This window comes from Podarcis liolepis (assembly GCF_965112155.1).
Source record: "Podarcis liolepis genome assembly, chromosome: 7".
NCBI classification, from domain to species: Eukaryota; Metazoa; Chordata; class Lepidosauria; order Squamata; family Lacertidae; genus Podarcis; species Podarcis liolepis.
The window spans coordinates 85,137,048-85,160,578 of record NC_139561.1 but is presented as its reverse complement, the minus strand read 5'-3'; the positions used below and the strand labels follow the sequence as shown (position 1 = coordinate 85,160,578).

Sequence of the window (23,531 nt, the reverse complement as noted above, 5' to 3'; positions counted from 1 at the left end):
TCTTCCTTCTCCAAGGATGGAGAAACCACCTTTTGAGGGAGTCATTTTCGCTGTCAAACAGCTCTTAGCATCCAACAGCTGTTGTTAAGGGCGCAGAGGCAGGACCAGCAGGAAAAAGTTGGCAACCTGGGCATTTGCACCCAGGAAGCCCTAACTCTTAGCTATACTGGGATTTCCGCAACCCTTGCTGGGAAGTGCAGAACTCTTGTTTCTTTCCTTCCCACCTTTTTCAGAAGTTTGCTCCTCGTGTGGAAAAAACGAGCCACCTAAACGCACCCAGGAGCTGGGTGGGGTCTTTTTTTGGGGGGGGAGAGAGGAGACAAAAGATATATGCTTTAAAAGAAAAACAAAAAAATGTAGGGAGATGCGCAGGCCCAGGAGGGGTGGTGGTGTTGGCAGCAGGTCTGAAGAGGCCCGAATCTGCAAAGATCGGATCTTTCCCTTGGATCAGAGGATTCTGCAACCCACCCAGGGAGCAGCCGTCTCAAGCTCGTTTGGGGTGTAATTACGTGCCTGGGAGTGGCTGGCACGCTGCCGAAACGGAACTCGGGCCTGCAGGCAGAGGCGGGAACTTGTACGTTTTGTGTAGTCTCTGGGAGATAAGATGGCAGCCCGGGATAGTGCCAGCACGTGCCAGTCGTTTTTGCCAAGCAGGCGTTTGGGTCCTCCTTGCCTTGCTCACGCCAAATCCCCTTTCCTCGGAACGCGTTAGGCCAGGGTAATTGCTGCGCAGCTGCTCAGGTTGGGCTGCTGTTGAAAGCACAAGCCAGTCGGAAAAAAAAGGTTTTAACAAGTTCATTCCAAAATCCACCGATGCAAATGGTCGCGTTATGTTGCTGGATAAATCCAGGCCAGCTTTCTGTCATTTGGGTGGAAGCAAAAGCTCTGAGGCATGGAAATTATGGCCTTTCCCCTTTTATTTATTCCTTGTACAGTGGTACCTCGGGTTACATACGCTTCAGGTTACAGCCTCCGCTAACCCAGAAATAGTGCTTCAGGTTAAGAACTTTGCTTCAGGATGAGAACAGAAATCATGGTCCGGCAGCGCGGCGGCAGCAGGGGGCCCCATTAGCTAAAGTGGTGCTTCAGGTTAAGAACAGTTTCAGGTTAAGAACGGACCTCCGGAACGAATTAAGTACTTAACCCGAGGTACCATTGTATCTTAACCAGAAGTATATGGAGGTTCATGCCTACCCGCTTAGCATCTGAGGCTGTAAGAAGACTCCTGCATGTTTTAGATTTGCGTAGAAGCTTTTCTTGTTGTTCTGCAGTGATGGGAGAAGCTGAACCTATTTGGGGTTTCTTTCACATAAATCTTAAAGGTGAAGGAGCCTTTTCTGGAGTAAGAGTAGAAGCTCCAGTTCAGTTCAGCTTCTGCAGTGTTCTAAACCAGGGGTGGCCCTCCAGATGTTTTGGGAATCCATCTCATAGTAAACTCTGGCCAGTCACGGTCAGGGATGATGGGAGTTGTAGTCTGACAAGATCTGTAGGGCTACAGGTTTCCTGCCCCAGCAACAGAGGCTTGGGGGATTATGCATGTTGGAACTCAAGTTCACCCAGTGACTGAATTTGCAATAGATCTGGGACAGTTCTGTTTATGGAATCCATAAGGTGTGGTGATGGCTGCAGGTTCGAACACTTTTAAAAGGGAATTACAGTGGTGCCTCGCAAGACGAAAATAATTCGTTCCGCGAGTCTTTTCGTCTTGCGATGTTTTTCCTTCTTAGTAGTGGCGCCCGCCCTGTGGAACACCCTCCCACCAGATGTCAAAGAGAACAACAACTACCAGACTTTTAGAAGACATCTGAAGGCAGCCCTGTTTAGGGAAGCTTTTAATGTTTGATCTATCACAGTATTTTAATATTCTTTTGGAAGCCGCCCAGAGTGGCTGGGGAAACCCAGCCAGATGGGCGGGGTATAAATAATAAATTATTATTATTATTATTATTATTATTATTATTATTATTATTCTTATTATTATTATTCGTCTTGCGAAGCACGGTCTGTTGCAACTGCGCCTCTTCAAGCGGCTTTAAGAAAAAAGCGCAAGACGTTTTTGTCTTGCGAAGCAAGCCCATAGGGAAATTCGTCTAGCGAAAGCAATGCAAAACTGAAAAACCCTTTCGTCTAGCGAGTTTTTCGTCTTGCGAGGCGTTCGTCTTGCGAGGCACCACTGTAGATTTATGGAACATAGGTCTCTCGGTGGTTATGAGCCCCGATAGCTCCATAGAACCTCCAGTTCAGATTCAGTATATCTCTAAATGCCAGGTGCCAGGGAGGACTATGTCTTGCATGTCCCGCAGTCTTCCGAGAAACAGCTGTCTGTCCGCTGATGCAACCGCTGGGTGCAAGACTCAATGAACCTTTGGTCTGATCTGGTGTGCCAATTCTGAACTTCTTTTGTAGCTGCTGACCAAGGACATATGGCATTTTTGCGGGGGGGGGGGACTGCTTTTGGCTGCGGCACTCACAGGATAGCTGGCGTTGGTTGTGAGAACTTCTGGGTTTTCCATCTCAAGACTGAGAGTGGTATACAGTGTCCTTGTTCCGTTAGCACGAGGATTTACGCTGGTGCAACTGAACACAGGCACGCCCTCCCAAACCAGCTTCAGAAGGTGGGGGGAATCCCATGACAAATTTATGGTTGGGGGGGACGACACGGGGAGGAGGAGAGGGGAGACAGTCTCCACTGTACAAGCAGAAAGCCTTGTGCTAAGGAAACTTAACACTACTTTGGATACAGCCCTCTTTTCACTGGAAATCAGAGAATCATAGAGTTGGAAGAGTCTGCTACAGAGCTGCATAGAAGTCCATTCATTCATTCATTTATTCATTCACAGAAGCATAGAATGGTAGAGTTGGAAGGGACCTCAGCGGTCATCTAGTCCAACCCCCTGCCATGCAGGGATCTTTTTGCCCCACGTAGGGCTTGAACCCACGACCCTGAGATTAAGGGTCTCGTGCTCCACTGACGGAGCTATCCCAGACGCGTTTTGTCTATTTGATATATTTATTTGAATCTATTTCTACCCCATCCTTCAGTAGACAGAAAGTGGGAAAGACCCTCCACTGAACTCCTGTTGCATGTCACCCATCATACTATGAACATGGTTTAGAAAAGCGGCCAGGAATCTGTTGCCCTGCAGCTCCCATCGTTCTTCACTGTCAGATATGCTGGCTGGCACTTGTGGAGACTGGAGCTCACCAACAACTAGAGGACCACAGTATAAAAAAATTCCTTCCAGTAGCACTTTAGAGACCAACTATGTTTGTTATTGGTGTGAGCTATTGTGTACATGCACACTTCTTCGGATGCTGCAGGTTCCTCATCCCAGTATCAGCATGCCCTGGATTTTTTTTCTGCAGTGCTGAGATCCTGACCCACCTCCCACCTGTGCCCTTCCTCTGCCCATTTGGTTGGCACGTCGTGTGCTCAGAGGACCTCATTTGGTACAGAGGCTGCCAGCTGCCGATTCCTACGCTAGGGATCCATTTCTGGTGAATTGCATCCTCCCCTCTGCCCCCTCACCCCCCGAAAGAGCCTGGTGTGATGATAAAATAGCTCGCCTGGAAGTTTCTGCAGAGTATCCGTCCTTCAAACAGCCCCTTGGAACAGGGGGAATTGCTAGTTTCCGACCAGGGCAGTTGGCAAAACAAACAACGGCAGAAGGCTCTGGGGGCGGGTGGGAAGGTAGCAGCGCTGCTTGACTTCCCTGTTTCGACAAAAGTCAAGCCACCCACATTTCCCCAGCGTGACTTAACAGTTGATCCACGTGGAAAGTTTAAGCAGGTGGGCGGGCCGGAGCCTGGCTCCCCCGGGGCCTTTCCCTACGGGAAGAATGGCCCCCTAAGTAACCAACTTCTGCTTGCGGTCCAGCTTACTCCCTTCTGTGGTCTGCTTCTTTCCTGGTCCTGCCGCTTCCTGGCCTGACGCTAGAACTGTGCTGAAAATTCAATGCAAACACCCCTTCATTTCCCCCAACCATTCTGCATCAGTTAACGAGGAAAGAAACGGCGCTTTAAAATTACCAGAGGGGAGAGACGGCTCCCATTGAAACTCTCAGGTGTGCAGTGCAGGGATCTTGATGCAAGGACTTTTCCTTCTGAGGTGGCACAGAGGGGTTCATGAGTGTCTTTCATTCTATAAATTGCTGGTCCCATGGTCTGCCCCCTTCCTGGGTGCCCATGCGTCAGTCAAAACCCAGGGGAAGACTTCATGGAGGTCAGGAAGTGCAGGCTGCAGAAAATGCTTGCAGGATAGAAAATTGCACCCACTCTGCCACTTTGCAGTGATGAAATAGGCTTGAAATCCTGCACCAACCCCAAATTCTAAAGAAAGTGCCCCGAGAATGAAAACGCCACGAGGAATTTGCTCCCGTGAGATGTTGCAGTAGGCATCAACATGGCTGGCTTAAATAGAAGATTAGACAGAAGCAGAAGACCAGCTGCAGGAATTATGCTGGTCTGTGACCGTAATAAAGTAGACTCATTCATTCAGTTGCAGGAAAGCATAAGTAGGCCCTGCTTGCAAGATGCTGGAGCAGACGGTCTTTGGCCTGATCCAGAATAGCTCTTATTATGTTCCTACTGCCAGATCCTTCTTCCAGATACAGAAGCACTGGAAGTATCCGGATCTATGGAATGCGAAACCCTTGCCTCCCTGTTTACACGAGAAACCTATACGCAGCCTTTTAGTATTTCGCCTCCAAAGTGGCTTAACAAACATACCTAAGCCAGTGCAAATGAACTGAGTTCAGCAGTACACGTTCGGAGTAGAGATGGTTAGGAATGCACTGCAAGAGATCAACAGCAGTAGCCACAGAGCTATAAACCCTACAGGCAGAGATTAAATACGGATAAATCCAAAAGACGACAGAGGAGGCCGTTTCTGGTAGCCACCCAGTCTCTAGTGATTATCTTGGCGAGTTTGCTGGTTTTTATGGAAGGAGGCTGCCTAGAAACGCCATTCAAGACTTCATAGTCTTATCCCCATTTTACAGCTGAGGGAAACTGAGGCTGACAGACACCATGAACCACTCACAAGGTCACAAGGACAGTAGATAGAAACCGATCTCATCCTCTTATCTCTGGAGATGTAACACTGGAAAGTCCCAAAATAGCTTGGGAATTTCCTTAGCCCGATAGGCTGGGGCTGCTCAATGGAGACAGCCTTATCTCTGTCTTTGCAGCTGTAAAACATAAATCCTCAATTTACAAGAGACCACAGCCTCCCTCCGCAAGAGTCATGTGGAAACGAAAAGCGTTGACTGGACCAAACTTTGAAGAAGGGAAGTGGAAGTCTGACAGTCAGGTTTCTTCTGAATACTGCCTTTGGACCAGCGTTGAGACTGGGGGGGGGGGGGTGCTGAGGACTATCCACTGAGGTACCCCAAGTTAGACTCAAAGAGTCTTGGGCCATCTTAAAGGCTATAATACAATGTACTGTGACACGAGGTTTTGTGGACTCAAGCCCACTTCCTCAGGTGCGCGAAATGAAATCTTAGCTGGCAGGTGCAGAAAAGAGAAAACTTTGAGGAGGTGGTGCGTAGCTAAATGGCAGGGAGATGCAAAAATTATGGTCGACGATAGCCAGGTTTGATTCTTCATTCTTGGAGATGAGTCAAGTTAAGGGTGTGTATACGTCTTTTGAAAGAACTAGGACCAGGTTTTTATTCTTAATAGCATCATCAGCTGCCTCCTTTCTCTTTGCCACCCTAAAACTCTTGGACTTTTCAGGGCACCTTGATTTTCAGACCATATCAGGTAGTACTATTTTATCTACACACCAGTGAAAAGATTCGGCTGTCAATTTCTACAGGTTGCTACTGGTCTGCCACTAAGCTTTTCCACCCCCCTAGTCAGTTGACAACCCAGCAATGATGGCTAGTGATAGAGAATCGCAAGTTCTTCGTTGTATGTTTAATGTTTTGTGATCTGCTATGAGAGCTCATTTGATCAGGATAGAAACAGAGAAGACTACCTTCATTTCTTCTTGGGCAGTTTAGGCCCCTCCTCCTCTGCCTTTGTTGCTGATAAATTTTAAATAATAAAATTTAATTCTTATCCTTTCAAATGGGAAACATCAAATGAGTAGCAGCATATACACCATACCTTTAAAGCACATTCAAAGCATATTCCTCCCCCCCACATAATCCTGGGAATTATAGTTTGCTAAGGGTGCTTGGAATTGCAACTCTGTGCGAAGGTAAACTACAGTTCTCATGATTTTTATTTTGCAGGGGGAGGAATGGTCTTTGTGCTTTAAAAAGATGCTGCGTACACAGCCGCCATACCGGCAGATTTTTAAAAATTAAAGAAAGCATCATCCTAACATGCAAGACAGGAATTAAGCAAGTGAAACTTTCCCTCCCTACTTGCATTTCCAGGCCAGGAAAATCTTAACATTTCTGTTTGCTAAATTAACTAAATTTCTGCTTGCCAGCCTGCTGTTAATGGTGCAAGAAAGAGATGCGGGCCGTAGAACCAGGAGAAACCTTGAGACAGGGCGCCTGGGAAAGGTTTTCCCAAAACAAGAATTTCTGCTTGCCATGCAGCTATCAAATGTCTCTCTCCTTGCCCCGACTCTTGTTCTGAACTCCACGTTCGCTTAAATGCAAAATGAGCATACCCTGTTCTCCTTTGCCAAGCACTGCATGCTATATATATATATATATTTAAGGGGGTGGAATGATGAAGAAGAAAGGGATCTTTCCCCTTGAACATCACAGTCTTTGTCCTGGAGAAGGGAACTTGCAGGGCAGCTGATTTGACCATGTATGTGGGACGAGATGGGATGAGGAGCTGGAGTCAAAGCTTCTTTGATCCTGCGAGGAAGAGAAGCTTAAAAATAGACTCTTCCTGTACCATAAATAGATGCTGTGTCAGTGTCAGACGGCTGCAAATATGGGGCTTCGTTTTGGGGTGTGTCTGTGGCCTGTGGCAGTTTGCTTTCAGAGAGAGGGAGAGAACGCCTGCAGAGGGCTGGAGCTGAACCAGAGAGCCCTGGGTTCAAATCCCCACTCGGATGGAAACTCGCTGGATGGCCAAAGCATCCTTTTACTCTCTCTTAACCGACCTTACTAGGAAATCCGCGGCCAGGTTATGGGAAGAAAGTTAGGAAGCCCCTAAGGAAATAAAAAGCACCACTTTACGTCCCATTGCTTTTAAACTCTGGAATGGAAGTCCCAGTCAATTTAGCGCAGAATTTACTTCTGACTAAACACACAGAGGGATGCGGGTGGCGCTGTGGTCTAAACCACAGAACCTAGGGCTTGTTGATCAGAAGGTTGGCAGTTCGAATCCGTGCAACAGGGTGAGCTCCCATTGCTCGGTCCCTGCTCCTGCCAACCTAGCAGTTCGAAAGCACGTCAAAGTGCAAGTAGATAAATAGGTACCGCTCTGGTGGGGAGGTAAACAGTGTTTCCGTGCGCTGCTCTGGTTCGCCAGAAGTGGCTTAGTCTTGGTGGCCACATGACCCGGAAGCTGTACGCCGGCTCCCTCGGCCAGTAAAGCGAGATGAGCGCGCAACCCCAGAGTCGTCCGTGACTGGACCCAATGGTCAGGGGTCCCTTAACCATTTTAAACGCACAGAGGACCAGTTTCCTATGTATAAAGGAGCAAGGTCTTGTTGCAGTGTGGCAACCTTGCTCGCCCTCAGTCCCAGGATCTGTGAAATGGGGAGAGGGATAATGTACGTAGCAGGCTCAAATTGTTTCTGAAGTTGCACTTGACGCAGAAATATGCAGTTAGCCATTCCTGAGTCATGGCAAAGCATGGGGAGGCCCATACAGAGGCAGTGGTCATAGGGCAGCCTTCGCCACTGCAGATATTTTTGCCTATAACTCCTAAGGCTTGAGTGAATGAGAATTGTACAGTGGTACCTCGGGTTAAGTACTTAATTCGTTCCAGAGGTCTGTACTTAACCTGAAACTGTTCTTAACCTGAAGCACCACTTTAGCTAATGGGGCCTCCTGCTGCTGCTGCGCCACTGGAGCACAATTTCTGTTCTCATCCTGAAACAAAGTTCTTAACCTGAAGCACTATTTCTGGATAAAAAAACCTCCTTCCAGTAGCACCTTAAAGACCAACTAAGTTAGTTCTTGGTATGAGCTTTCGTGTGCATGCACACTTCTTCAGATACACTGAAACAGAAGTTGCCAGATCCTTCTATATAGTGAGAAGGTGGGGAGGGGTATTACTCAGAAGGGTGGTGGGAATGGGAGATTGGCAGATAGCTGAGATGAGCCTGTTGTGATGAGCTACTGGAAGGAATTTTTTTATTTTGACTATGGCAGACCAACACGGCTACCTATCTGTAACTGGAACCACTATTTCTGGGTTAGCGGTGTCTGTAACCTGAAGCGTATGTAACCTGAAGCGTATGTAATCCGAGGTACCACTGTAGTCCAAAATTTATAAAGTTGGCAAAGGCTGGCATGGGATTTACAAGCAGGTTTCCAGAGCTCCTATTTGGCTCTTGTTTCTGTTATCGATGTACGCATTAGGATGTGGCATCTTCCTGGAAATCTGGAAGCAGAAACCTGGGATCCACCCAAGCAGTCCCCTCTGGCGTTTCGGATTGCCCATCGCTATTAATTGACTCCACTCTCACATACTTCCGAAATTTGACCCTCCAGAGGCAACAGAATCTTGCCCGGGAACCCGGGCTGGAGTTTGGCATAGCTACAAAGAAGAGTGGTAGGGTGTGGAGGATGAGGTTGCCAACTTTTTTATCCAGCCCACGCTCCTATGCTTTTTAACTTGCCACTTGCTTCGCAGGTGTCGGCAGGTGCTGGTGCTTATCTGCATGAGGCAAAAAAGCTTGTCCCTGCTGATTTCCATGCATCAAGTGATTTATAAGGGCATAGAAGCAGTCTAATCTTGGTTTTTCTGGTCAGTTGGCAACCACGTGATAATTTAGGATATCTGCATGTCATTGGAACAGGCAAGGGCAGAAGGTCCTATAGCCCGAGGGGTGAGGGCACACCGAATGAGAGGCATCAAAAGTCAATGCCAGCCAGCAAAAATAAATTAATTAAAATGCCATTAGTTTCAATTGCTCCTCTTCATAAAGGAAAATTTCCAGAGGGCTGGATTAGAATGTTTCTGGATCCCAGCTTCCTCTTCCTTTGCTTTACTGGCAGGTAGGTTTCTGTTGAATGTGGGAGCATTTGAAAATGGTTTGTGGAATAGTAGGAAACCTTAGGGAAATAAGACAATTGTGATATGCTATGACTGGAAATGAAGAGTGCGGTATATCAAATATGTTGTGGATAGTCTCTATAGAAAGACTTCTATAGACGTCTTTATAGAAATTACGTAAGAAGAAAGTAAGTTACCGTATTTTTCGCCCTATAGGACACACTTTCCCCCCTCCAAAAATGGAGGGGAAATGTGTATGCGTCCTATGGGGCGAATGCAGGCTTTCGCTGAAGCCTGGAGAGCAAGAGGGGTTGGTGCGCACCGACCCCTCTCGCTCTCCAGGCTTCAGGAAGCTCTGTGCAACCCTCGAGAGCAACCCTCTGTGCAACCCTCAAAGTCGCGCCCCCCCAAAAAAGAACTAGGTGCGCCCTATGGGGCGAAAAATACGGTAATTTTTGGCAAGGTGTATTACAGTGGTACCTCGGGTTACAGACGCTTCAGGTTACAGACTCCGCTAACCCAGAAATAGTACCTCGGGTTAAATACTTTGCTTCAGGATGAGAACAGCTCTGGCAGCGTTCTGGCAGCGCGGCAGCAGCAGGAAGCCCCATCAGCTAAAATGGTGCTTCAGGTTGAGAACAGGTTGAGAAAATGGTGCTTCAGGTTGAGAACAGTTTCAGGTTAAGAACGGACCTCCAGAACGAATTAAGTACTTAACCCGAGGTACCACTGTATTCTTTTTATGACTGTTTGTTTGCTTTTTAATCTCAATATAGCATTAAAAGTAAAAGAAAATGGCTTGCGTCAGAGTCCTTAAACCCTAGCGCAAGATGTGTGCCTGTATCCTTAAACATTGCACAGACATATAAGTTGAACATATAAGCAAAGAAACTTTCTCCCACAGAAATAGGGGTGCAGCAGGATTTGGAAGTCTGTTCAGTCTACATTTAAAGGTGAACTTACCTAACCCACACTGTCTGAAACAATACCTGCATCGAAATTCAGCCGTCCTTTGAAATTCACAGTGCTCTGAATTTTGCAATGCAGTTCTCCAGCCGAATATTCGGAACAAAAAATGCATATACAGAGGTGGAGTTTGCATATCAAATGCCTACATTGGTGAAAATGACGGGGAAAAATAGTGAAAATCACTTTGCAAAAATGTGTGCGTTAGGCAAAACTGCGCACAAATGTATGTATATCCGGAGGAAAAGGCTGGCGAATTTTCATGAGGACGTACCGTATTTTTCTTTCTATAAGACACCCCCGTGTATAAGACTCTTTTGGGGGACTCCAAATTAAGAAAACATCCCTCAGCACTACCCGTGTATAAGACGAGCCCCAAATTTAAACCTAAATTTTTGGATAAAAAACACCCTAGTCTTATACACGGAAAAATACGGTATATATCTATATAGATATATATTGCAAACCCCTGTGGAAATGTGGAAAACTAAAGATTATAAAACAGAAACTGAGAGGAACCAAAAGGGACATATTTGTGCACACATATCTATCTATCTATCTATCTATCTATCTATCTATCTATCTATCTATCTATCATCTATCTATCTCTATCTATCTATCTATCTATCTATCTATCTATCTATCTATCTATCATCTATCTATCTATCATCTATCTATCTATCTATCTCTATCTATCTGTCTGTCTATATCTATCTATCTATCTATCTATCTATCTATCTATCTATCTATCTATCTATCATCATCATCATCATCTGTGGAGCCAGTTTTATTGTCTTCACTGGACCAGGTGTGTTTATGGTGACTAAATCCAGCAACCCTATGACCCTCCAAAGCTCAGTTTTGTTTTCCATTCCAATTGTAAGTTCTGTTTTTCATTTCGTTTGTAAATTCCTAACATTCAGCGATTTGCAGCTCAACTCTTGCTGGGACGTTAATCGGGTCGCCTGGGAGTTCAGACGTCGCCTGAAGCTCTTGCAAAGCTTATATTCTCTTGACACCTTCCAAAGGAAAATATACATAATTTGGTTGTGTTTGAAATGGAACCAGCACAAACCCACACAAAACAACTTAAGGCTCCTCTCCTATTCTCTTTATGCAGAAGGCTACATACCAAAGACGCCCTACTCTGTCTTCTTTGGGTTCAACTTATCACATATCCGGAAAACCCTTCATGACTCCAGTCTGCTCTACCGTGCGGAACTGAGAATGCGCATCTCTGGAACGGTTCAGGATCAGCGATTGGAGCTTTACCAGGTACGATGGGGAAATGCTATTGGCGTTCAAAGATGCCCACAAGTTGTATCCTCTCGCCTGGAAACTCTTCAGACCTTTTGGAGATGCTCATGGTTATTTGTGGGCAAAAGGAGGAAATTTCTCGGCACATGCTCAGAGGCATTCTTTCCTTTGAACCCAGGGACAACAGCTGATTTCAAAGACAGGCCCCTGGATCATTGCTAATGATCGTTCATTCGTATTAAACCCCAGACAAGAGCCAGGACAATATTGCTTGCATTTTGTGGGGGGTGGGAAGAAATTGAAATTTCTGATTTTGAAATCAAAACGAAGGCACATTTATGCAAATTATGTTCATTTGCCAAAAAAAAAGAAAAGAAAAAGTATGTATTTGTTTGCCTGCATTAGTCTGGAGTATTTCAGCTGCAGAAATCAAAATATGGTGGGGAAGAGGTGTCTGTAGCGAGGGAACTGGAATCTAGGAATGTTTAGGGAAGCTTTTAATGTTTAATAGGTTATTGTATTTTAATATTCTGTTGGAAGCCACCCAGAGTGGCTGGGGAAACCCAGCCAGCTGGGCGGGGTATAAATAAATTATTATTATTATTATTATTATTATTATTATTATTATTATTATTACTATTGTTATTATTATTATTGAAAATCTCTCAGCATATGCTCGGAGGCATTCTCTTATTCACACCCAGGGACGATCCTTGATTTAGAGGACAGCTTCTGTGGATTATTTCTAAGGATCCTTCATTCATATTAAGTCCCAAACAAGATTGTTTGCCTTCTAATATTGACATAGAATTTGGAGGGACCGAATGCCCACTTCATTGTTCCCCTAGCTCTCCTGCAGATGTTGCCCCTGTTTTCCAGTTCTGCCCCCAAAACTGGAACCTTGAACTAGAAATTAAGCGTAGCATTTGAATTCAAAGTGCTTCAGCACATCGTTCTGTCGAACAATGAACCACTCTGGGTCTTATGTCGGAGATGGAGAGACTGCCTTTTTTTACACTTACCCTTTCCATCCAGGAGCAGATCCACTCGATCAACAGCACTTGGTACTACATGGACGGGCGTATGGTGAAGGTGAAGAACGAGAAGGAGTGGCTTTCGTTTGACGTCACCTCCGTCCTCCGGCAGTGGCTTGGAAGCACAGGTAAGCCAGGAAGTGGCGAAAGGTGTGAGCGGGGCAGGGTCCCAGAGTTGATGGTAATTCACTTGGGGGAGAGGAAGAATCGCTGTAGGCAGAACAGGATGTGTGACAAAAGAGGACAGTGGTTAACTAGGGGCTAAAAACTAGGGCCTAGCTTGCCGGAATAACCACAATTAGTTCTCTGCCAAGTTTGTTGTTGACTTGCAAACCATGCTGCCTTTAGCACGTCCAAACCCAACAGCCTTGCTGAACTGTGGTTTGTTTGGCCCCTCGATCCCAGACGCTTGCCGGGTTCCAAAGGCATAGGCAAGAGCAACTGAAAAAGAAGCCAAGCATTGTAGGACTACAAGTCCCATCATCCATGACCACTGGCAATGCTGATGGGAGTTGTAGTCTAACGACATCTGGAAGGCCCCACATTGGCTATCCCTGGCATAGCACATGTCTGGCAGTAGCAGCCAGCTTTCACACAAACTAGCCTGTTAGATGATGTGTGATTTGTCGAACAAACCACGGTTGAAGGAAACCGTGGGTTGAACGTTATGTGCAAGCCCGTCCATTGACAGATATATCTTCTTCCAGATTCAGGTAGGTAGCCGTGTTGGTCTGACATTGTCGAAATAAATTTAAAAATTGTCCAGTAGCACCTTAGAGACCAACTAAGTTTGTTCTGGGTATAAGCTTTTGTGTGCAGTGTGCATGCACACGAAAGCTTATACCCAGAACAAACTTAGTTGCCTCTAAGTCCTAGCTGCTCCTGCAAGGCAGTGCCAAGGTGCTTATTTCTCCAGGGACTAGAATCGTGGGGCAACCTCTCCCTGCTTTGCCTTTGTGCCGGAGGTGAGAGGGGGAGAAAAGGGACTGGGAAAAAACAAAACAATGCCGCAATCCGCTGAGTCGGCACGCCACGCCCTGGGCACGCTGCCACAGTGTTTTGGAAGGAGCCAGATCAAAAGTGCACATGCGTCAGGCACACTTGCCCTGCGCCACTCCTCGGCTGCATTCTTTGCACAGGTTGCTCCTGAAAGGAGAGGAAAGGAAGGCAGGGATTGCGATGTTGCAAGCACTAAATTTCTTGCGTCCGGGTGGCCGTCTACCTGCAACTCACCCTCTCTGATCTCAAACCCCTTTTTGCCTTAGAAGTTGAAGAGGTGACGACAGTCAGTTGCAGGAATGGGTAGAGAAATATTGGAGGAAAGGTGGGTGTCATATTGAAGAGAGGGCCACCCTCACTGCCCAGCTTCCATGTTGGGCAGGGCTGCCCACCGATCAAAGACGGGCTCAGATCTTGCCATGCTTCAAGCGCCATTCTCTATATTTCTTAAAGGTACCACATGGAAGTTTTATGTGAGTGCCTTTATGTCCGGTGAGGATGAGGGAGGAATTCATCTGAGTTCGCATTTAAGGCAAACCTACCACCCTGAGTTCTTGGGATGAAGGGCAGAATACAAATAAATAATAATAAAATACTCGTGCTTTCAGAAACAACACGCAGACCAAAACACAGCCACCGCCATTTTAAATTTTGCACTCCTCCAGATTTCGCAGCGCAGTTTCCCCAGCCAAGTAACAATCGCAGAAATAGATAGATCTGCTCGGGTGATGTAGTGCATGGGTACATTGCTGAAAACAGCTTGGGGAAGAAGTGTGTCGTATTAGGTGGAAATCATTCGGCAGAAATAAGCACGTCGGACAAAATTGCACATGGAATTGTGTTTATTGGGAGAATTTTGTATTAAAATGCCAATGAAGTCTCATTAGGACTTTTAAAAAACTGATTTGGAAATCTGGAGAACTGAATTTCAGATTGTATTCCTGTCGCAGATGACAATGTTCCTATCTACGTGTTTGCCACTTTTTTTTAAAAGGCAACCTCCTTAATCAGACACCCAAAACTTTGTGTAAAGATTGAGGGTTGGGGAGGAGCAACCAACAGACATTGTCTGCAACCAACTTCCGCTTCCCGTACACACATGGGCTGAGCTCTGGAGGAGAAAGGTGTACTAAGATTTAATGTGGCAAACACCTGTCTTCACCTTTGGGCCCGTGTTGCGTGTGCCTCTGGGGTTGCGGGTTCAAATCCTTCCACCGCTCCTGCTGGGGGCTATGAGCACGGCACCCAAAAATCCACGTTGTTTGTATTTCAGAGCCTCTGGGAAGATTTCGCCTCAGTGCCCACTGTACCTGTGAAAGCGCCGTGGAGGAACTGAAAGTGGAAGTGGAAGGTAAGAGCTAAGGAATGGGGTCAGTGTCCTGGTTTTCCAGGGACGGCTCTCCATCCCTGTTTTGATCCCAGAACGTCCCTATTTCCCCTGCCAGCGCTGCCAGTGAAAAATGGGTGACAAAAAAAATGGAGGGGTCGAGGAGGGTCAGTTGTGGGGAGAAGTGAGAATTGTGGAATGGCAGAGTTGGAAGGTACCCCAAGGGTCATCCAGCCAAACCCCCTGAAACGCAGTGAAATAGGAAAAGTCCCTGTGTTGTAGGGTTTACATCTAATGCCGCTTTATTTATTGATTTAAATTCATGGCCCGTCCTTCACCCTTGAAGGCGATCCATGGCTCCTAGCCCTGATGGCTATAAATTGCCTCCACGGTTTGAGGCAGCAGTGTTTCTGAATACCAGTCGCTGTGAATCGCAGAGGGGGAGAGATCTCTTGCGGTCGGATCCTGCGTCCGGCCACTGTGCAAACAGGAGGCTGCTGGACGAGGTGGGAAACAAGGCCAGATCTTTCAGGCTTTTCTCATGCTCTCAGGCCCCGCCAAAGGCTGTCTTCGGTCCCTGTCTGGTATCTCCCTCGTCACTTGCCTGTCAACAACTGGTAAGCGCAGGCTCGGCGGATTCCGCCTTCAGGACGAGACTTGCCTCCTTCTGGGAATCGGGCCTAGAAAACTTCCTCATCCTCCTGACACACATACCTGCCATACCTTCTGCCCAGGGTGGGGTTGTTGGAGGGGGGGGCGCCGTGCCAGTTCCGGCGACACTTTCGTCACATGACTCAGCTCGATGGGAACCTCCTCTAGGGGGCAGCGCGAAGCACGAGCACCCGCAACACACACACACACACCCCTTGCACACACAAACTAGCACACACCCGCTGCGTTTCGTCAGCTAAAAATAGGCTGCCGTGCTGACGGCAAACAGCTTCACCGTCGGATCGCAGAAAGGGTGGTTCTGTCGTGCTTCTGGCGGCTGGCACGCTCCAGAATTTCAGAACGCTTCCCTTCCTCAAGGCACCTTTCCCCACAGTTGTTTCACACCTGCGCACCTGACTCACTTTACTTTCAGCAAACATAAGAGTTGGCCTTTCCCCCTCTCTCAGGGTGCCTCATATCCCTGCCGTGCCCATGTTTTTGGGGCTGTGGGTACGCATCTGGCTGTAGGGAGGCAAGCACAGCGGTGACTCTGGAGCAGGGGTCAGCAACGTGAGGCCCATGGGCCGGATGCAGCCCACGGAGACCATTTTACCGTCCCACAAGCCGCCCCCAAACCGAGCTGCCCGTTCGGCGAGTCCCCACCCCCACCCCCGCGCCATGCTAAACTGGCAGAGCGCAGCACAGGGACTCGCCGAATGGCACTGGAAATCGCGTCTGCGCATTCACAGGTACCGGAAATCTGTGCAGGCACAATTTTTGGTGTCTGGGCACGCACAGAAGCAATTTCCGGTGCCACGGACATGCGCAGACGCAATTTCCAGCGTCACGCTGTGCCGGTCTGGCCCACAGACGATCTCCGTGGGAGTGATCTGGCCCATGGCCGGTAAGCCTTGCCGACCCCTGCTCTGGAGGGTAGGAGTCGGACCAATGGCTTCATGTTACAAGCAGGGAGATTCCAACTAAACATCAGGAAAAAACTTTCTGACAGTAAGAGCTGTTCAGCAGGGGAACAGACTCCCTCAGGAGGTTGTGGACTCTCCTTAGAGGTTGGGCGGCCATCTGTCATGGATGCTTTAGCTGAGACTCCTTCACTGCAAGGGGTTGGGCTAGAAGACCCCCGGGGTCCCTTTCCAACTCTGCGATTCTATGACTCACACAGGGGTGCGGTGGGCAGCCTCTTTGGCAAATGGCTGCTTTTTGGCTCACAAGAGCCTCCAACGTAGTTTAGGAACGACTGCCTTTCCACTTGTGGGCCAATGGGATAGGCAAACTTCCTGCTCCTCAGCACTCAGCATTTACCGTATTTTTCGCCCTATAGGACGCACTTTTCCCCCTCCAAAAATGAAGGGGAAATGTGTGTGCGTCCTATGGGGCGAATGCAGGCTTTCCCGGGCTTCCTGCAGCTCTGCGCCACCCTCCAGATCCTGGCGCGAAGCCACGCGGGGCTCTGGAGGGTGGCGTGGAGCTGCCTGCGCTCCAGGGCTTCCTGCAGCTCTGCACCACCCTCTGGATCCTGGCGCGAAGCCACGCGGGGCTCCGGAGGGTAGTGCAGAGCTGCCTGCATTCGGAAGCCTGGTGCGCGCTGAAGAGCGCCCCCGGGCTTCGCGCACCTCTCCGCAAGCCTGGGGAGACCGGCGCGGCTCCCTAGGCTTGCAGATAGCAGGCTGTTCTGGGGGCTGGGGTCGGGGGAAGCTCGGGTTTCCTCCGTGCCTGCCCCGTGCCTGGGGAGGGGAAAATTTTTTTTTCTTTATTCCCCCCCCCCAAAAAAAATTAGGTGCGTCCTATGGGGCGGTGCGTCCTATGGGGCGAAAAATACGGTAATTCCCATCACCTATACAAGCATGGGCAGCAGAGTGGGAAAGAATGGCGAAGTCAGCGCATCTGACCCCCTGAAGGTCTCGGACACCCTCTTCCTCCACAATTGCACCCGTCACCCCCCCCCCCACATTCCTGATCCCAGTGGGCACCACATAAGGTTGCTGGCAGAAAGAAACAAGCCAAGTCCGTAGGGCAGCCCTCCTGATTTTAGTGCCCCCAGATATACCTCATTTGAAATATAAACAACAATAAAGCACAAAGTAAAATTTCATTTTCCGAGATGAAACAAAACCTACAGTTAGATGGAAAACAATGTTTATTTTTGTGGACTTCCACTTCCTTTACATTTTAATTTTTCCTCTCTCTGACTTTTTCTAATGGCACAGTCAGATCCTCAAAGCTAAGCTTACACAACACGTCTGCATCTATACTTAGTAGAGAGAAGGCAGCCAGCTTGCTTTGTTGCATAGTCGTCCTGTTGGGGTTTCTAATTGACTTCCGTTGAGAAACCCAGCTCTCGGCTGAGCCGCTTGTGGCCATTAATGTGGGGGGTGGGGGGAATCTGGCCATGGGAAATTTCTGTGATGCCCTGAGCACATGCTTATTTTGCTTAACGGTTCATTGAGAGCTCTGCCCCCATCCAGACAAGGAAGGGGAATGATCAAGAGACCAAGAACGCTTCCCAAAAGGAGGGTTAGGGGATGGGAGCAGCGTCAGGGAGGGCTTTGGCCTAGGAAGAGTCTGGTGTGGTAAATGGCATTCCAGTCCGTGCCGCTGGAGGGTATTTTCCCTTCCTGCCCAGTTCCCGTTCCCCAGTGCAGGCCGTCGGAAGCTGGTACTCAGGGAAACAGTTGATCGATCTGATTTATAAAGTGCCTTCACCCTTTTTATTCGTGCGCTTCTAAAGGGTGGCGCTGTGGGTTAAACCACAGAGCCTTGGACTTGCCGATCAGAAGGTCGGCAGTTCGAATCCCCGCTACGGGGTGAGCTCCCGTTGCTCGGTCCCTGCTCCTGCTCACCTAGCAGTTCAAAAGCACGTCAAAGTGCAAGTAGATAAATAGGTACCGCTCCGGTGGGAAGGTAAACGGCGTTTCCGTGCGCTGCTCTGGTTCGCCAGAAGCGGCTTAGTCATACTGGCCACATGAGCCAGAAGCTGTACGCCGGCTCCCTCGGCCAATAAAGCGAAATGAGCGCTGCAACCTCAGAGTCGGCCACGACTGGACCTAATGGTCAGGGGTCCCTTTACTAAAGGTGCCACCGCAAGGTGTTTCACATATGGCAGCATCCAGATGGTTTAAAACAAACTAAAGCCCGTGCGACACGGCTAACGAATTCTTGTCTGTTTCCAGGCACCAAATTAAGGAGGGGTGATCAGCAAGGAATCAGCCAGGCGAAACAGCAGCCCCCCTATCTTCTGGTGATGGCGATGCCCCCTGAGCGGGCAGACCACCTGCAAAACCGCCGGCAAAAGCGAGCGGCAACCATAGACTATTGCAGCCAGTGAGTGGCTTCTGGTTTTTTTGTGTGTGAGACTCTTTCGCTGCTGAAAGCCTCTTGGGCTATAAATTGGGGTGACAGCTCAGCTAGTAAAGCATGAGATTCTTAATCTGATGGTCATGGGATCGAGCCCCACGTTAGGCAAAAAGATCCCTGCATGGCAGGGGGTTGGACTAGATGACCGCTGAGGTCCCTTCCAACTCTACACTTCTATGCTTCTGTGAATGAATGAATGAATCCACTTCTATGCAGCTCTTTAGCCAAAAAGACTTCTTACAAAAATCAGCGTTAAGACGGTCCCCGCCCTAAGGCTTACAATCTAAAAACACATCTTCCTCGTCATCATTATTTATTAAATTTATAGGCCACCCTTCCTCCTAAGTTTACAGGGTGGTTTAAAATATTAACAAAAGAAAAATGAATACCATAATAACAAACAAAAGCAATATTTATTAAATTTAGAGACCGCCCTTCATCCTAAGTTTACAGGGTGGTTTACAATTGTCAGGGAACTGACATCGGAGCGAGAGGCGAAGGGGAGGCTCCCAGATGATGCTGGTGAAGGACCCAGCAGCAGGGGGAGAAACAGCTCAGTAGAGGGGGAAGCAAATCAGCGCAACACCAGGGATAAAGGGGGGCAGATGGGGGAATCGGAGGGAGGGCTCCAGGGCTCTTCACTGGAGATCAGTGAGGAGAGCCCAGATCCTCCGCTACCCACGCCCTCCCTGCGCAGAAGACTCCCGCGCAGTGAGAGGAGGAGGAGACTGGGTGTCAAACAACTTTTATGTTGGAAGAGGTTCAAGAAACGCCCACTGACGGATTCTGCCAGCGATTGAGGCAGCCGCGATGAGCAAGGGCTGTGCAGTCAGAAAGGTTTAACAAGGCAAATTAGCCCAGAAAGGCACCAGTTTACGCACGAGTAACTCATACCCATTACAACAATATAAAAACACAAAAATGAATACCATAATAACAAACCAAAACAACAATGCGTCCGTAGTTTAAAAGGGCATGGGTACTTTAATTAGCCGGGGAGAAGAGGAATGTTTTTGCCTGGCACCTAAATATATGTAAGGTGCCAGGCGAGACTACCTGGAGAGAGCATCCCACAAACGGGGCCACCACAGAAAAGGCCCATTCTCGTGTTGCCACGCTCCGGATCACTTGTGGAGGAGGAGGCACACGAAGAAGGGCCACGGAGCAGGATGAATTTGCCACTCCACTCCTGGCTGGGTTTCAGGATCTGTGGTTTTGCGGCAGCTAGATTGGTGACTGGGAGTGGCCGCTGAGACCATATAACACCAGTCTTTAAAGACCTGCACTGGCTCCCAGTACGTTTCTGAGCACAATTCAAAGTGTTGGTGCTGACCTTTAAAGCCCTAAACTAAGGTTACCAGATTTTTTTCAATGAATCCAGGGACACTTTTCAACTTCAGTCGGAATGATAGTGGAAATGATAGGGAACTGGTTTGTAAATCCGGGGACTGTCCCCTAGAAACGGGGCGTCTGGTAACCTTAACCTAAACGGCCTCGGCCCAGTATACCCGAAGGAACATCTCCACCCCCATTGTTCAGCCCAGACACTGAGGTCCAGCTCTGAGGGCCTTCTGGCGGTTTCCTCTCTGCGAGAAGTGAGGCTACAGGGAACCAGGCAGAGGGCCTTCTCAGTAGTGGCGCCCGACCTGTGGAACACCCTCCCACCAGATGTCAAGGAAATAAACAACTATCTGACTTTTAGAAGACATCTGGAGGCAGTCCTGTTTAGGGAGGTTTTTAATGTTTGATGTTTTATCGTGTTTTTTAATATTCTGTTGGAATATTAAAGTGGCTGGGGAAACCCAGCCAGATGGGCGGGGTATAAATATATTGTTGTTGTTGTTGTTGTTGTTGTTGTTGTTGTTTTGCTCTCTCAACTCCTATTGGGTTCTTTCGCTCCAGGTCACCAGAGGAGAAGAGATGTTGCGTGAGGCCTTTGTACATTGACTTCCGCAAGGACTTAAAGTGGCGGTGGATCTCTGAACCCAAGGGCTACTATGCCAACTTCTGCATGGGTGCCTGCCCCTATCTCTGGAGCGTGGACACCCAGCACAGCAAGGTGAGGACGTAAAAAGCCCCCCGAAAAGGTTTCTGACTCTTGCATCTCACCCCACTTCCTCACACACAACCCTCCTCCTTTGGGGTTTGTTCAGAAGCATTCCAAAAACTGCTTTGAAAGAATCTCAAAAGCGGTATACAAAAGGGAAGCAACAGAAGGGTATCGTAGAAACAGATGCAAAGACAGAATTCGGCAATGAACTGTTCTTCTGGGTCAGAGAAAGCCTGGGGGGGGGAATATAACTCTCTACAAGGCATCTGGAAGCAACTGGTAGCCAATTCTTTGAGGATGGCAGTTGGGAAGGGCATTTGATAGGCAGAAAATGCCAACTGTCCTGTGATGTGCTTTGCTGCAATAAAAATTACCGTAATTTTTGCTCTATAAGACTCACTTTTTCCCTCCTAAAAAGTAAGGGGAAATGTGTGTGCGTCTTATGGAGCGAATGCAGGCTGCACAGCTATCCCAGAAGCCAGAACAGCAAGAGGGATGGCTGCTTTCACTGCGCAGCGATCCCTCTTGCTGTTCTGGCTTCTGAGATTCAGAATATATTTTTTTTCTTGTTTTCCTCCTCCAAAAACTAGGTGCGTCTTGTGGTCTGGTGCGTCCTATAGAGCGAAAAACACGGTACTCGTGCAGTGCCATGAGTGAAACTTGGCAGCCATTATAAATGTGACCTCTGCTTTCCTGGCCGTGAAAACTTGGCCTCCCGCTCCCTAGGCTGCTCAATCCGCCATGTTACCTTTCCAAAGACGTATTTTCTTATTTTCTTTCGATAGATCCTGTCTCTGTACACCCAACACAACCCACTTGGCTCATCCGCGCCCTGCTGCGCCCCACAGGATCTTGAGGCATTGGGGATTGTGTACTACGTCGGCCGCGAAGCCAAGGTGGAGCAGCTTTCCAACATGGTGGTCAAATCCTGTCAATGCACCTGAGAGAAAAGGACTTGTGGACTTGGGATGTCTCTTCTGGGCGACTTGGAATTAAAAAATAAACCAATCTGAGCGGGGAAGGAGTCAGGACTGGAGAGGGACACAGACTCCCCTTCCCCTCTAACAAAATCTTTTCCTAAAACCAAAAAACAAAAACAATAAAAACCCTCATTTGGTGAGATTTATTATTATTTTGTTATTTTATTTTGTGAATTTATGGGGTGTTTTTGTTTTTGCGGGGGGGGGGAGCAGGCATTGAGAATCTATCAATTCCTTTTAATTATTTTGCTTTGTGTATTAAGAGAGAATTATTTAAAGAGGTTATCTCTTCCTCACCCCGCTGCCCTACCCGGCTCGCCCTGTACCCAAATCAATAATTTGCTATTTTATGGGAGTTGCGAGGGGGGGGGGGAGGAAGAAGAAAAAAAAGAGAGCCTCATTTTCGTGCCATAAAGAATGTCTTGAAAAAATGAGCTGGCCCTTGAATTTCCAACATTGGCAGAAGGAAAGGCGTGGCAAGGCATCCGAAACGCTCTCTGCAAGAGGGTGTGGGGATGTCTAGCTCTGGTTGAGGAATGCAAAATGAGTCAAAAGCAGCAAAGGGCGCAGGGTGCCAGGGTTAAGATTTCAGTCGGTCAGAACTGCTGCCCTCCAGACGGTACGAAAGTGCACAATGCCAGGGTCGCCGGACGACGCCCGGCTCACCTGAAGGATGCCCCTGAAGATGGCAGAGCGGAACTCTGCCCACTCTCAGAGAGCCCCACCCACACATCGGTTGACCCCGCCTCTCTCCACCTGACCGCTGGCTGCCGATTGGTAGGCCTCTTCCCTGCTCAGCTGTGACTCTGACTTTGTCTCCTTCCTCGTGTGTTCTGCACAAAGACATCTGCAACAGGTGGGAGCAGGCAAGGAATAGCCAAGCGATGGGGAGCAAGTGAATTCTCCCTCTAACTGCTGGTCTCTGCCTTCTGGTGACTTTGCTCCTCTGCCAACTGCTGGCTTACCAGCTGAAAGAAGGAGGGGTGGCACAGAAATGGGCGACACAGTTTGCGGGCACCTCCAGACAGATCTTTCTTTTTTTTTGTGATCCGCTGTATTCTGCAACATGCCTTTGGAACAATAATAGTGTATTTAGACTGGCCCGTCCACAAACCCTCCCGCTTTTATTTGCTGTTCTGCTAGGTGTCTCTAGAGCAACAGAAGCGGGACGAAAAAGGGGTCTTAAAAAGTTACAAGATTTCGGCAGGAAGTTACAGGACATGCACAGATGGAAAACGACGCAGTGCGACTGCCCTGAAACATTTGCAGACACAAAACAGCATCGAAAGCAAGAATCACACATAACTGCTACCCAGATAACCACCTCAGGATTGCACAAGGAACGAGGATGTTCAGGGGGTTTCTGGATTTCTTGTTTTTTTGGGGGGGGTATGTATGCACTCATTCCGTGCCAAGTCAGCCATGGGGGTGGAGGGAGGGAGGGGGCTGTTGCAGGGCCAGAGGGGGGAATTTGGATGTCACTGCCATTTCTGAGTGTTATATTAAATAAGATTTTTCTCACCTGGATCTCCAGACTGCAAAGATTTGTTCTGCGAGGATTGTTCGTTGCTTTCCTACAGCTGTAGCGAAAACCCAGCTGCTCCTTTCTCCTTTCTTTCAGTTTTAACCAGCTAGAATGTTCCTCCCAGTATCTTAGAGTTATGAAGGGGTTTTAGGGTCAGGGGGAAGAGAGGGGACTGAGATCAATTGCTCCCCCCCCCAAAAAAAATCCCAGAATGTGGATTAATAAACTA

The 23,531-nt window shown here is 48.2% G+C and overlaps 1 protein-coding gene and 1 long non-coding RNA gene across 2 annotated transcripts in view; both read left to right on the top strand.

Annotated features, from left to right (window-relative positions):
* LOC310712764 overlaps positions 1 to 23,531 on the top strand; it is a 274,730-nt gene that overhangs the window by 156,771 nt on the left and 94,428 nt on the right. The gene's annotated exons all lie outside the window — the stretch shown is intronic.
* LOC310712666 (transforming growth factor beta-1 proprotein-like) lies at positions 10,940 to 21,919 on the top strand. Its single transcript, XM_083515949.1, has 6 exons — positions 10,940 to 11,382; positions 12,400 to 12,526; positions 14,671 to 14,748; positions 18,564 to 18,714; positions 20,650 to 20,806; positions 21,583 to 21,919. The coding sequence occupies exons 1-6, from the start codon at positions 10,948 to 10,950 to the stop codon at positions 21,739 to 21,741; spliced, it is 1,107 nt and encodes a 368-aa protein (XP_083372075.1). The 5' UTR covers positions 10,940 to 10,947; the 3' UTR covers positions 21,742 to 21,919.